This window comes from Symphodus melops (genome assembly GCF_947650265.1).
Source record: "Symphodus melops genome assembly, chromosome: 5".
Classification (NCBI taxonomy): domain Eukaryota; kingdom Metazoa; phylum Chordata; class Actinopteri; order Labriformes; family Labridae; genus Symphodus; species Symphodus melops.
The window spans coordinates 18685042-18700196 of NC_136695.1; the positions used below are offsets into that span (position 1 = coordinate 18685042).

General features: G+C 45.0%; 1 protein-coding gene across 2 annotated transcripts in view; it reads left to right on the forward strand.

Annotated features, from left to right (window-relative positions):
- kirrel3l (kirre like nephrin family adhesion molecule 3, like) overlaps positions 1–15155 on the forward strand; it is a 32205-nt gene that overhangs the window by 14736 nt on the left and 2314 nt on the right. Inside the window, exons 2-14 of one of the 2 annotated variants that reach the window (XM_079342842.1) lie at positions 5119–5274; positions 5874–6023; positions 8018–8175; positions 9595–9745; positions 9929–10034; positions 10314–10462; positions 10573–10700; positions 11977–12103; positions 12229–12329; positions 13427–13625; positions 14451–14570; positions 14742–14851; positions 15018–15107. In XM_079342842.1, the coding sequence (XP_079198968.1) occupies positions 5119–5274; positions 5874–6023; positions 8018–8175; positions 9595–9745; positions 9929–10034; positions 10314–10462; positions 10573–10700; positions 11977–12103; positions 12229–12329; positions 13427–13625; positions 14451–14570; positions 14742–14851; positions 15018–15107 (1745 nt within the window). The remainder of the gene's footprint in view (positions 1–5118; positions 5275–5873; positions 6024–8017; positions 8176–9594; positions 9746–9928; positions 10035–10313; positions 10463–10572; positions 10701–11976; positions 12104–12228; positions 12330–13426; positions 13626–14450; positions 14571–14741; positions 14852–15017; positions 15108–15155) is intronic. The other variant, XM_079342843.1, reaches the window with a different exon arrangement.

Consider the following 15155-nt stretch of genomic DNA (forward strand, 5'->3'; position numbering starts at 1 on the left):
TTTTTCCGCTCTTTCAAACATGTAGTGGCTGCATTTTTTTTTTAAACTGTTGTTCTCCCTCTGCTGTCTTGAGTGTCATGGTGACAAGATGACACAAACCCCTGTGATTTTCACACCAGGGGGATGCAGAGAGTGAGGGGACAGGAGGGGATACAAGGTAGTGGAGAGCAAGCGATGTGGAGATTTAAAAAAAAATAATAATAAAATAAAAAAGTGCAAAGGACTCAGGCTGGCAAGAGATGACAGCTGACATAGAGTCTGGAATACAGAGTGGTGGCAAAAAGAGCTTTGGAGAAAGCAAATCAACAATTAGTAACACCTTATATAACTCTCAGAGGGGGCCTGCTCGGCATTGATTTCAGGGATCACGGCTCACTTACTGTAGACGCTTGAGCGATAAACAGAGCAATGAGAGGATGGATTGTTGAGGGATGAAGGAATGGGAGAAAATGCTCCGGGTTGGGGTATCAGCAGAGCAGAAGAGGGGATAGGATTTGGGGTGTGGAGAGGGGAGGGGGAGATGAGCGGGTCCACTCTGGTAAAAAGGGTCGAGGTCTGAGCCAAGATTTTCACAATGGAATAAAGGCTGAAAGGGGAGGCTTGGAGGATTAAACTCCAGCAAAACAGCTCTTAAATAGCTGTTAGACTGCAATTTGGGAACCAAAAAAATACAGAATGGGGGGAAAAGATAGTAAGCGTGGGTGGGTGGGTGTGCAGCTGGAATGCGATGTGGGAGAGAAAGGATTGAAGCGAGAGCGGGACGCATTAAGGTGTGAGAGAGGACACCATCTGCAGAGGCTGAAGCTGTTTTTGCAACGGTCCAAGAAAAAACCAGAGAGGGTGCTGGGTGCCATACTGCCACAAGTTGGTGGGTGGTATCTGCTGTTGGCCCTCCTGCAGTCCCTTAGAAGTTCTGTTGGAGTCATTGTAATGAGCTTGGTAGGCAGATCAAACATGAGATGAGTGCTGGGACCCCTTTGGGACATACTCTTTAGTCGAGCTACCTCAGCACTGCTGTCTGTTTGTTCACATGCACACAAACAGCAAGTGGAGGACAAAAAGGACTCAAAACAAAGGGATAATAATTCCATACAGAGAGAAATGGAGCTTGCATTTTCCAGCCTGATTTAGAAGCCTTATCTAGACAAGACACAATGGATGGCATTTGGGGAAAGGGGCTGTTTATTCCAAGCTTGACACTTTTTTGCCAATTGTCTTGTTTTGTATTTTCTCCTCTTCCTCCTTGTTTTCTCCTCTCTGCTTTTTATTGTGGAAAACTCACACCAGCTGGACACAGGATTCTGCCTCCACCACCTGGGTGAAAATACAAGCAGATATCAGGCTCTGTTTTTGTTACAATTTTGAATTATTACTGCATCGAGCAAATTAACCAGTCGAGTTAAGAGCACTTATATTTATAGACCCCATAGGGCCAGATTTTACACTGCATGGGAATGAAGATATGGAATAACATCAGGACTAGAATAGAGACTCTGTGAATGCAACTTGGAGCCTCTTCAGAGTAAATGCAGTAAAGTGTCATTGTAAAAAAATGAAAATTGGACACCACCCAAGCTGTTACAAACAAGGGACTATGATGTAATATCAGGTTATAGCTGACGGATGTGACTTTTTGAGAGCTGTTAAGTTGATTTAGGACCTGCAATCAGGTTTTTTCTATTTTTGTAAGATTACCAAAAATGGTATCACAGATTACCACAAATAAGTGCACTGTGTATTAGATCCACATTTCCTCTAAAGGTTATCTTCAATACCATTATCTTTCTCATTCTTTAGCATTATGGCTGGCTTTTACCCTCATACGTTAGCAGTACACACACACCCACACACACACACACACACACAGACACACACACACAGAAGCTGGTTCAATCTAATTCTATCAAGGCAGATGTCCCATGGTGGACGGATCATTGCTGACATCTGTCCATCCCTTCCTGATCCTTTCCGATGTGAAAGTATCCCTATCTTTTCAGATGGAGGAGAGAGAGGGCTCTCAGTGCCAGAGTCCATGCAAAGCCCTTTAATAGGTTATGTCCAAGTCGGAGAAGCTGTATTTTTGCACTTAACTCCGACCATGTGACAGAAAGAGCAACTGTGTCAAAGTGACAGCTAAATATGCCTCACAAGTTGTTTTCCCCATTAACGCTGCTCCACCCTTCAGATACATAAACATATATGGCATATTTTTAGACACACTGAGCCCGCATACTTCGGAAGAGATGCCATGCGTGCGCGCACACACACACACACACACACACACACACACACACACACACTCGCTCACACAATTTGGCCCCATGTGCATCCAGGGGCGTGAAATGATATTCCATTTTGAGAAATCCGGATTAAAAAGTATCAAAATGTGTTTTGACCTTGTTACTAGGGGAAGGAAAAGCACACAGACAAGCACACGTACACTGCAAAGGTAAGAAGTCAAGTCCATGTTGCATTTTTTAAAGGCTAGGACTTGTAAATCTAAATTTTACCGACCTTTAAAGTTATTTTTAAGCCCACAACACGAGGTAAATCTAATCAGCCCTGTGCATATTTACCTGCGTAACATTCACATTCAGACGACATGGTAAATAAAGTAACAGCTTCTGCAGAAATAGGGGGATGCGGATCTTTCTCTTCTAAGTTGATTTAATTGGAACAGTCTGCTGAAACCCTGAACCCTCCTGTGTTGTCGATTTTGTGTACATGCTTGTACGTGACACAGCAGCACACCAAGACCATGCCTCCTTACACCCACATTTCCTCTCTTCTTCTGACTGCCTCTCCAACATTTCTTTGTCCTTTTCTATTGCTTCCTCTCTCCTTCTGTCAGAAATGTATTCATGTAATTAAGCTGCTAATACACCGTCAAAGAATTGTCTAATTCAGCAAGGAGGAATTAAAGGAATCTGGCATGAGTCATTAGCCCGTCGAGATGTTCTGTTGAGCGTTTTCAATAAGGGAGCTGGAGAGCAATGAATCACTCCTATGGTGTGAAGACATTCGCTGCAGCACGCCGCACTCTATATTTGTACGCCTGTGTTTCTACGTGTGCACACAAGGCGTTAATTGCCATATGTGAGCATGAGAAATTGCATGTTGGTGAGGTAAAGAGAAACAATTGAATGCATGTAATCAATCTGAACAATCAACCAATGCGCTGAATTATTACCCATTGTAAACATTTAGATACTCCGGGCAAGATACTTAATTGCAATCAATGTTTGAACTGTTGTGAGTACAAAGCTGAAAATCCCCTAACTCACTCTGCAAGGGGAAGCATAGGAAAACGCTTGATGGCTCATAAATGCCGAATGTGCAGGGGCAGGCTGTAAAAACAGCATTTTTAAAGGTATGATGGGAAAATGCCAGCCTTCGCTAAACACCTAATAGCCTGAGCTAGGAGATGTTTCACTTCTCATTGACGCTCTTAAATTGGTCTCTTTTGATCCGCAATGCGTGACACACATACAGCCTACCTGTTTGCATCCAGCGCTCAATAAGCTTTTCAAACAATTGGTCTAAAATAATGTACAGGGAGACACCATTGGTATACGAACATGCATTGTTGTCTGATGTTTTGTTTCCTCCCAGTTATCTATTATCATCTCTTTTGGCCTTGACGAAAAGCAAGAGTTTGTGCGCATGTGAATAGACTTTTGGGGCAGTTGGAGCCACGGAAAACTGACGTTCCTGATGTACTCACTGTTAGCGCCTTTGATTGTGTTGTTGCGCGACAGAGGAGGGAGGGTGCAAAGGAGGAGGGGGGCAGAGTTCAGTCCGTGGTGCACCCCGAGATGAAGTGGATAATTGAGTGCAGAATAAACACTGCCAACAACCTTGGACCCCCTCCCCAAAATAAAACTGGACAGATTAGACCAAGAAATGTGTGTGGGGGAAGAGACAGGGGGAAAAGAGAAAAGGGGTGAGAGAAAGAGAGAGAGAGAAAATCCCAGCTACCCTCTGAGGGGAAAAGCTGCTATTGAAAAGCTATTAAACTTGCATTTAGCAGGATTGATTGGAAATGAAGAGGCCTATTAAAAGAGAGGGACAAGGGGACAATAGCGCGTCTCTGGCCGCCGTATGTTGCCCTCCTTTCAGCGGCTTTCTTCACTGGGAGGGGGGGCAACCCTGTCTGTTTAAGCGCTCCCACCAAGAGAAGCAGTTCAGGGGGGGCTTAGTACTGCCTGAATAGAACCCTCTTTATCTGCCTCTGTCCCCCTTCCCTTCTATTCTCCACCAAGCAACAAAGAAAAAAGAGAAGGAGAATGAGTTTTTTTAAGTCCTCTTCACGACTCTCACAGACACCCCACTTAGATAACCAACCAACTGCCTTCCTTCCTCCCTCTCCTCCTCCTACCTTCCCCCTACGGATTAGTTACCTCTGGAGTGTTGCCATCTTTCCCTGCCAGTAGGGTTTGTAATGCTCAATCGTTAGCATAGTGGCACAAACAGTTGAAACCGTGGATCTATATTCACACTGTGTTTATGTATGCGTGTGAAGGCGGGCCAGCCAATCCGGTGAGACCGCGTGCCGTGCTTAAACACAGCAGTGGAACGGCGGCAGGTGTCTCTGCTGACTTTCAGCAGGCTCAAACGGATAGTTCTCTGGGGAGTTTTAATGGAGTTTTGATTGTTTAACATCCACTTTTACAAAAAGCATCGTCAAAGAGGGGCATATTTTTCTCCCAGGAAGTGTGTTTGCTTCATGTCAGCGAGCAAAGAACCATATGGTCTCAGGAAAGAGTTAAATAAGTTATGAGGTGCAGCTGACTCTTCCTCTTAGAAGCCACATTTATGGGGAGAAAAATAATATTGTCACACATGTCCATTCTCTCAGCAAGTGCCAATAAGAACAAGAGAGCAAGCTTTCGGATTCATATGCCATGCTCAATTTTATACACTATTCAAAACCTTTCCAGTGGATGTTTTATCTTTCATCACTGCAAGAAATATACTGACATTATATTCTCTGATGAAAGCAGGAAAGAGAAATCAGCCATGAGCAGCATCCTTTGAATCTCAGAGCTTATTGTGCATCGACTTTACATTCTAAGACATGTTTTATTTACATGATGCTTTCTCTCTCTCTTCTCACAGCAGCCACCCAAGCAGCCTATTTCTCCCAGCAGCCCCAGGACCAGGTGGTCATATCTGGTCAGTCGGTGACTCTGCCCTGTGTCATTGTGGGATACCGGGGAATGGTGCAATGGACAAAAGATGGACTGGCTCTGGGTGGAGAGAGAGATCTACCAGGTATTATCTGTTTTTCTCTCTCGCTCTGTTGCTTTCTGTGTGTTTATTGCTCTTTGTGTCCGTCTCACTACGATCAATGCCAGGTCTCATTAGAAACCAAGTCTCTCCCCGTCAAACGTTGGAGTTTTACCCAAATTAATGTTTAGAGAACTATGTACCACAGACAGGTCAGCTACAGCAGCACACAGAGAACTTTAATTTGTTGCTCAGCGTTTTAAGGGCCTTGTAGGAAGGTAGATAATCAATTGGCTTTTGTCACGCACTGACATTTAAATGTGTGGCAGACTAGAGAGAAGGTGGAGAGGCTTCCTCTTGACCTTAGCCACCCCATCTTTATTGTGTCTGTGTTTAAAGGACACACTCCTCATGCAGAAGCCTTCTCACGTGTTGCATTTCGAGCTTCACGCTGCTCCGCTAACATAACGGCTCAATTCCAGGCCCAGTGAGGTGCTGCTTTGCTTTCAATTGTGCCTTTGCCACGTTTTTTCCAGCCTTTGTTCACGGCACAAGTCTGTTCATTTTATAGTCCCTTCATTATGTGTTTGTTGTCGCTTGGTTTGTTTGTCTCTGACTCTATTCTCTGTGCTGGCTTCACGCAGGCTGGACGCGCTATTCCTTAATGGGCGACCCGCTATCAGGCGAGCACAGCTTGCTGATCGATTCGGCAGAGTTGGTGGATGACGCGGTGTACGAGTGTCAGGCTACACAGGCAGGACTGCGCTCCCACCGAGCCAAGCTCACTGTACTAGGTAAGATACACAGCTCATGCATGATCCCCGCAGCTAGCCCTCGTGCCAAAGCCTGCAGGCTGGCAGCTCTTGGGAACAATCAGGGGAGTGTCTTAGTCACACAACACAGACATATGTACACAAACACATACATGTAACACTCCTTTTCTACAATGCCCAGAAAAGGAGCATCCCATTCATAATGATCATAGAGGGAAAAAAAAAAGACATCAAACACTTCTCAGGTGATTTGCATATCATGAAAAAAAAACTCTGATTACCCCTCACAGATAAACCCATCATGAATCTAGTTTTCTGGTATAAAAATCATGTCCTGAATATATAATACAAACCGAGCAATGCTCAGCCAAGAGACTGAACATGAAAAAAGAAAAGAAAAAGGAAAGCCCTCTGCTCTCAGTGGCAGTAATCAAGACTGTGGACGTCTGAGATAATGTGATTGCTGCAGTCACAAATGACTTGCGTAGTGGCTCGAAAGTCAGGGTCTGCACAGTTAGCACATTTTACAGTGAGCTACAACATTTGTCAACTGCAAGGCGGTTTTTACATTAACATGATGTGAGTGATCTACTTCTTCGCAAAGACATTCAGGAGGGCAGGGGGGGTGGAGGAGGAGGGCCAGGTCTCTTAAGGATTGGAATCAGCAAAGCACTGCTGGCATCTGGTGGCATACAATGGAATGTCACTTAATTAATTTGTACTGTCCATTGTCCATATTTAAGCTAAGTGTGGAGTTGGACACTAAGAGTTACAATAAACACAGGCATGGTGCTGACGCTTATCCCACAGCAGAATGAGAAGCTTTCACCACAGAGCCTTGATTTGTCCTTGAATCTGCTGCCACTGAGCTGTGAATTCAGAGTTCATTGAGGCAGGGTGACAAGCGCTACTGGGTTGCCGTGAAAAGGCAGGCAGATTGAGATCATGCTATGTCAGAACATTTCAACTAAATGAATAGACTCCGACAGCTCACCTGTGTTCATCAGCCCACTGCTCTGTGTCTAGTGTCGCTGTCAGAGCAGCACAAAGCAGCGCGGTCATCACATGCCCACACACAGCAGCAACGATGCCTGTGTGGAGGCAGCAGAAAAAGTTCATAATATTGCTTTTCTACATTTAAAAAAAAAAAAACACTCAGAAACACATACTGTAGGCTTGTGATTCACGACCATTATATGCACTCAATAAAAATATCAACATATTGAATGAAATCAGGTGCATCATTTAGACACCTGCAGTATGTTTCTGTTTACGTGCAGACATAAGGGGTGTTAAAGAGAGAACGGGGCTTTTTTCTGCACACGTGTAGGTGTGTGCACACGTCTCTATGTGTGTATGTGTAAATCAATGTGGCCAGATGAGACCAAAGCAATCCTGCACAGTCAAAGGAGTCAACGGCGGGAGTGCAGTCAGGGGAATCGGCATGGAAATTAAAATCACCTAGCACTCGGATTCCATTAGTGTCCGTGGCGCGGCAGCGGAAGGACCTCTGACAATTCAGATACACACAGTGAAATTGGTTCGGTGGAGGGAGCGAAAAAGGCCAGCACAAACCCCATGTTTACTCCTTTTCTTATTGGTTGGGGAGATAGACGCCTTCATCAGGGGTGGCATGCTTGGCTTGCCAGTGGTGCGTGCGAAACCATGCAAATAAATGAACAAATAAGCAATTCAGTTGAAACATCACTCTGCAACAATAAGAGCAAATAGAGTAATAATGCAAGTCCCAAGGAAGGAAATAAATAATAGTTGAGTGCATGTTTTTTTTCCAAATGACAACTGTTCTTGCTATTTTCTCCTGTCTGAAACGACACCTTGTTAAACCAACACATGGCCTTAAAAAGATGTTGTTTGCTTCTATTGCTGCTGCGATATATTGATGCTGGGCTAAGAGCAACAGCAAACTCAATATCAGAACAACTTCTTTGTGGCTCTGTTCTGGCCTGGAGCCGTAATGAGATTTTTTTTTTTTTTTTGTTTGTTGTGTTTTACAGTTCCTCCTTCAGACCCAGTGGTGGAGGGTGGCCCTGTTGTTCGTCTTAAGGCCCACACACCACACAACCTTACCTGCAGAGCCTCAGGAGCCAAACCTGCTGCTGAGATCACCTGGTACAGAGATGGAGAGGTCATGGAGTCTGCGATTTATTCTAAGGTACGGCGAGAACAGATCTTATGCACGGCGCTATCATTCAATCACTAACACCCACACGATATACACAAAACATAACGGGAGGAAGAGATAATTGCAAAACTATTCAAAACAGAAATATCTTCTCTTATGGTATAAAGTCCCCTTTTTCATTCCTCCCTCTTTTTCTTTTCCTTCTTCAGTGTTTTCAGTTTTTTTTACCCTATCGCCAACCTTCTCTCACACTATTTGTCCGCTCACCCTCTGCAGTCCCCCTCCCATTTTCACTCACGCCTGACCCCCCTACTCCCACCCCACCTCCTCCCCCTACTCTGCCTCACCACCCCCCTCTCTTTCACAAACCCCCTCCATCCCCTTTTGCTCGCTAATGCAGCGACACTACAGCATAACTGGAGCATGCCAAAGCTCAGACAGGCATGAGTGTTTCATACAGTAGAGTTTCTGCAGAGAAGAAATCACCCACAACAATGCAGAAACACAATGGGGATGCGCCGGAGCGTAAGCTGGCCATGGCTGGGAAAGTGTCACATTTTTCATGCTCTCTGGCCACGCTAAACGACGCTAAACGCTACATTTAAGGAGGCTAGAGCCTGCAGTGAGATCGGAGGGGGGAGGAGGGAGAGGCAAGGAGGAATATGGGGGGAAAAGAATAAAGACTGATGTAGTGAGATTGAGCATCGTGGAAAAAAAGAGAGATTTTACAACATTAAGAAGTGAGGCTGGGGCAAGAGAAAGATCTGTCCGCGTGAGGGGTGGTGACGGGGAGTGATGTGATTTGATCTAGCATAAAAATGCTTTTTTTGTGTCCGGCTGAGAAAGTGAAAGCCTGTGTCCATTGATTTGGCTGCCCAGGGAAACGGCTCAGCTTGCCCTTGCTTTTTTATCAAATGTGTGACACTTTTTTTCTCAATATCACCGCCCAAAAAACACTCACACAGGCACCTGAGCCATCACAGTTTTTTTTTCTTTGTGTGTGAGAGAGGAAGAGTGGTAGAGAGAGAGAGAGAGAGAGAGAGAGAGAGAGAGAGAGAGAGAGAGAGAGAGAGCAGTGAGCCATATCCTCAGAATCTACACCTTTCCTCACTTAGGCGTATTGATTCTTTTGAGCAGTAAATAGATTTAAAAGATGATGACAAACAAGAGCGCTGACGGGGAACACTCTCAGAAATGTGGGAACAGCACAATATCCCCTGCTGCATCGTAAAATATATGATTTAACTGCAATGTCATGGAACAGGATGGCAAGTTTAATGCCAAACACATGAAAAAAAAATCAAACCTGCAGTGTCATAGCTATATTCCAAAATATGCTTTGCTTGTGCGACATTGAGCGGATGTTTGTCTCTCTCTTTGAAAGCATACTGTTGCTCTGACTTCTATCGCTGTTTAACAGTTATCCTGCTGTATTTTGCAAATCTACAGATACCATTGGAAGATGGAAAGAGGGAGGCTGCTGTTAGTATGCTTCCAATTGTCCCTGAGGACAGCGACTCAGGGCGCACCTACACCTGCAGGGTCCTTAACCCTGCTGCCCCTGCTGGACGACAGACATCCGTTACAATCAATGTCCAGCGTAAGTGTCCCCGCATCAGACTATACACAATATCATTTGGCTCTGCAGCAAAAGGCTTCTTTGTGCATTAACCTGCAGCAACACATTTAGTTTTTTTCAAGTTAAAAGGGAAGGGTACCAATAAGATTACGAAATCCATTAAGTCCATACATGTTTATAACAGTAAGGTTTTCCTCCTCACAGACCCTCCTTCAGTGACTCTATCAGTACAGCCTCAGACTGTGGCCGAGGGAGCTAAGGTTCTCTTCATCTGCTCTGCTTCAGCCAACCCTGAAATCACCGGATACAGGTATCTGTCCTCTGTTTAATCTCAATGTTTCACCCTTTGCCAGCATGCACATAATACAGCCAGCAAACATGAAAACCAGAGGACAGTTCTCATTCAAAAAGCAGTGCAAGCGTGATAGTGTTTCGGTAGATTCACTTGGTTAAATGGTCTGCTTGATTGGCAGTGTTTGATAGTGATTGGCATAAACCATGAATCAGCTAATAGCCACTTTGATACGCATGGCTAAGTACCTTCCCCGAACTAATGCAGCTGTATAATGAGATTATTCATCCGTCCCAGGTGGTCGAAAGGAGGCGTTCCCATCTCTGAAGCAAACGGGGACAGCCTTGAGGTGACGGTGGACTACTCCTATTTCACAGACCCGGTCTCCTGTGAGGTGTCCAACTCGGTTGGCAGCACCAATGTCAGCACTCTAGTCGATGTCCAATGTGAGTGAACTTTAGGCTAACAATTCCTTCAGTGTACTGGGGTTCTTTCTGTTGTTTTAAAAGCACTTTCTTATTGATTGTAATCGGTTGTCTGTGCTGCTTCACCCTAGTTGGCCCCAGACTGCTGTCTGAGCCGAAGCCAATGACAGTGGATATAGGAATGGATGCAGCCTTTACTTGTGCTTGGACTGGAAACCCTCCTCTGACCCTGGCCTGGACAAAGCATGGCTCCAGTGTGGTAAGGCGACAAATACAAGTCACAACTTTATCTTGGTTGGGAAGGTGAAGCTTAAACACTATGCCTCAACACCCCCCCCCCCCCCCCCCCCCCCCCTCCAGAGAGAAACATTCACACATGGCCTTGAGGCATGAATCCTTCACACTTTACTTCCCCCAACACATTCGTTTTTTCCAGCTGAATCTTCAACACCTCTCTGTATGCTCCCTGAGGGCTAAAGCCTCCGGCAGAAACTGTCCACTGACTGATTCATATAGCACCATCGGGGCACATGAAATACTGTTGTGATCCTTGGTACAATCAATCAATCAATCAACCTATCAATCTATCAATCAATCAATCAATCAATCAATCAATCAATCAATCAATCAATCAGACAACCTGTGATCAAAGTGTGGATGACAATTACAACATGTGCTGCAACTTTTAGCACGGCATCTTTATCATTAAAGAGGCCTGACTTGAGTACCCATTTCCCCAAAGTTAATTTCACAGGTGAAACAAATGGGACATTTCTACATTCGCTTCACATCATCCTGGTAAAAGTCTGAGCGTAAACACCATCAGTAGGTACATCCCACAGGATCTTCACTCATAATGTAATTTCTTGGGCGATGTTGGAGAAAAACACCCCCCTAGTAAAGAATGTGCCTGCGGGATGGCGTTAGGGATGCTGTCATCTCTAAGAGTGAATGCTTTCAGCCCCTCTGAGGGAACCGTGCAGGCATTTTTCTAATCCACCAACAGCAACTATCCCCCCCACACTGCCACCAGTAATGGATTAATTGGGTTACTCCATAAGTGTGTTGAAATAAAAATCGGAGAGAGTGATAGCAGGGGTTGTGGAGATGGAGGAGGTGGAGAGAGAAGGGATAAATGGATTAATCACAGCTTGATGGAATGACAGGATCAATGAGCTGAGGAGTGAGTGAGTGTAGCGGCTCAAAAAAGGCTGGGGCCCACTCACACCGGAGTGTGCTCTGTTTCGGTCCCCACTGTTTAATTACAACAATCTCCCCAGCCGCACGGTCACTGGGTGTCGGCTGGAGAGCTTAATGCTGTGATTAAAGCTCTTCACAATTAAATTAAATTCAAACCAGCAGCATTTGTTACAGTGGTCAGCCCACCTCTGCACTGCCTCTGCAGTGAGGGGGGGGGGGGGGGGGGGGGGAGACTGATAAAGGTCCCTGTCTCCTTTTTGTCTGCCTCTTTGCTCTTGTTCTGGATCCTTCTTAAAATAACACACTTTATTTTATGTCGCTGATTTTCTCACTAGGTGCTCAGTAATGGTAACACCTTGCAGCTGAAGGCTGTTACCCAGGAGGACGCTGGAACGTACACCTGCAAGGCTATTGTACCTCGGATTGGAGTTGCAGAAAGAGATGTCACTCTGACTGTAAATGGTGAGTAAATAGCTTTGCTTGATATGTGTTGATCTCTAAAAGCATCAAAATTAATATTTGACATTGTGGTATTGATCAGTAATACAGAATACCATTTTTCTTTTTTTCCCTCTTCTTCACACCAGGCCCTCCTATCATCACAGCGGACGCCACGCAGCATGCTGTCAAGCACTCCAAGGGCAAGCTGGAATGTCGGGTGGGCAGCAGTCCCCTGCCTGATAAAATTGTAAGTAATCCTCTTTTTTTTTTGCTTTCTTTGTCATCCACTTATTTTTACACAAGTCCCTCCCAGCCACACGCTCATGAGATGGCTCACTCAGAGTAGTTTTACTCCTGACCTCACCTTCACACCTTTACACCCTCACAGCTCCACCTCACAGGCTAACAAACACACACACACACACACACACACACACACACACACACACACACACACACACACACACACACATATATTCACAGCTGTAATTGCTCAGACATTGACTAGAGAGGATGGTGGAGTTAAAGGAGATGTGGGAGACCAGCTTCCTGCAGGTTTCAGCCAACCGCATTCAATTAGCGGCCTGAGAGGCATCACTCAGCTGACCCTGTTGAACTGCTGAACGTATGTTGGGCTGGGAGAGGATAATTAGGGTGTGAGGAGGAGTGAGAGACAGGTGCCCTGCTGGCCCTTTTGCTAGAGACAGGGGAGAGGAGCCTTATTTCATAGTGCAGATACCTAACCCTCCTTAGGCCTCACCTGCAGGGCAGACGTGGGAGGCAGCTTAAACATGAGCCTGTAAGCTGTGTCAGCTGCGGAGCACTGTCAGGGTCGACACAAAGAAAGTAGAATGAACGGGGAAACTCATGTTCAGTCAGCGGCAGGAACGGATCTAAGGATAAACAGTTACACAGGCCTCTGCTTTAAGAGCTTTTTCATAGAAAAGTTACTTCATCAGGTGTGTTTGGGGGGTTGAACTGTTGTGGCATCCTCCCCATGAAATATAATTGCCGCCCCCCTGCCACGACATAATCTTAAACCACGATTGACTAACTGCCGCTTCAAGGCTTTTGGTACTTTGTACTATGAGTTTGATGATATATCTTATATTTCAGTCGTTAAAGAATGGAACATTAAAGATTTGAATTTTTTTAATTCAAATAATATACAGAGATATTAAAATCTTTTATTTTACGAATTAATGTAGTTAAAAATATCCGATACAGAAATGGTAGGTGCTTCAGACATGTGCACATGCAACCCTTGTGACAGTGCTCCAGTTTTGACCCCCCCTGTCTGGACATGCCCCTAGACTTAGACCCTGTTTGTTATGCTCTCCACAGGTGTGGACCTTTGGGGACATGAGCCTATCTTCTGGTTCTTCTGGTCGTTACTCAGTGCAGACAGTAACCAGCGACCACGGCGTCGTGTCTTCTCTGGTGCTGTCCGAGACACTGGCTCAGGATTTCCAGCTGCGCTACAACTGCACAGCTTGGAACCGCTTCGGCACTGGCACAGCCCTGGTCACTCTGAAGGAACAAGGTAAGCACTGAAATTAAGCCATTTCCTCCCAAACCAACAGAGCCCTCTACAAAAGTTATAGTGAACACTCCTCCCAGTGAAAGGGGCCAGATTAGGTGAAAGCTCCTCTCTTGTGCTTATCTTAATTATGCTACCCCAAATCGATATGATTTAATCAGCAGATGGTTCCTTTAATGAATATGTTTGCCCCATACCGTAGATATTGATTGGGGACAAAAGTCAATTAGAGGAAGCCCCATGTGTCTGTGGTTGGACTCATATTCTCTATCAATATCCCAGAGCCAAGTTCAGCTGCTCAGACTGCAGCCCCTTTAAGGGAAAGTAAAATAGGGCTGAAGTTTTTCCCCTTACTAAAAGTAGTGAAAGACTTTGTTGCAGCCGACACCAAAAATAAGGTCCTCGCCAGTAATTTACATCAACGTAGCAGAGAGGGGTCTCTGGAGAAATGGGCAGCGATATCTCCTGGAATCTCTAATTAGATTACTGTCTGTTGCTTCATTGCATGTCAGGCCTTGTTACCCTTCTTTCAGAGAGATTAGAGACAATCGGCAGGCTGCGAGTTGCCCGCATGAGCATACGCTGGCGGTGAGCAGGACAGGGCTTACTGAAGTTGAATTTATATAGGCGCTGAAGTCTCTGGGATTAGCAGGACAAATGAATGGATCTCTTTTCTTTTCTTTTTTTTTTTTATCTCTGATCTGCTCTTTCTTGACACTGACACTTATACTCCACAACTTCTTATTTCATCCATTCTTTTCTCTTGACAACCATCTACCCCCCTACTCAATACGCCATACTTATCTGGTATTACTGTCCCCGTTACAGAAGCCCTGCCTTTGCTGATAATTGTTGGTGGAGCTGTCGGTGGGGGCTGTGTCCTGCTTATCTGTGTCATCACTCTGGTCTCCCTGTGCTGCAGGCACACTGGCAAAGGTGAGCTCAACGGTCAGTATGGGTGCGAGGGTCAACAGCCAACTCTTATCTTAACACATTAAGGTTTTTTGCAATGTATGAGCTGAAAACTTGAACTGTTTCGTGCCAGTTTACCATGTATTAAAGATACATTTTGATATCTGGAAAAGTCAAGTAAAGTTTCTTTTCTTTTCATTCCCTTAGGCAAAAGGTGCACCCGTCTCTCCAAGAGTGACATCAGAGTTCAGATTGTTCACAGCGATCACAACGCTACACGTGGCAACGATGATGAGGAGGATGTCAAAGAGCCCATGGTAAATTTTTTTGTTCCTCATTTCTTTGTTTGTGTGACATTTATCTCTCTTGAGGGTTAGGGAGAATTCATGTTTACCCGGCAATGTAACACTTTAATTTGGTTTATTCTTGTTGAAGTGGTTATTCATCATGGTAATTCATCCAATATGCTTGATCTTCCCTCAGGCTCCGAACAGCAGCGAGTCTCCTGGGACGTCACGCACAGAACACAGTGACCTCCTGGAAGAGGAGGAGGATGAGAGATCAGACATCAAGGTAAAACTGAAAAATATACTAATTTGAAGGAACAAAAAAAGAAGAAAG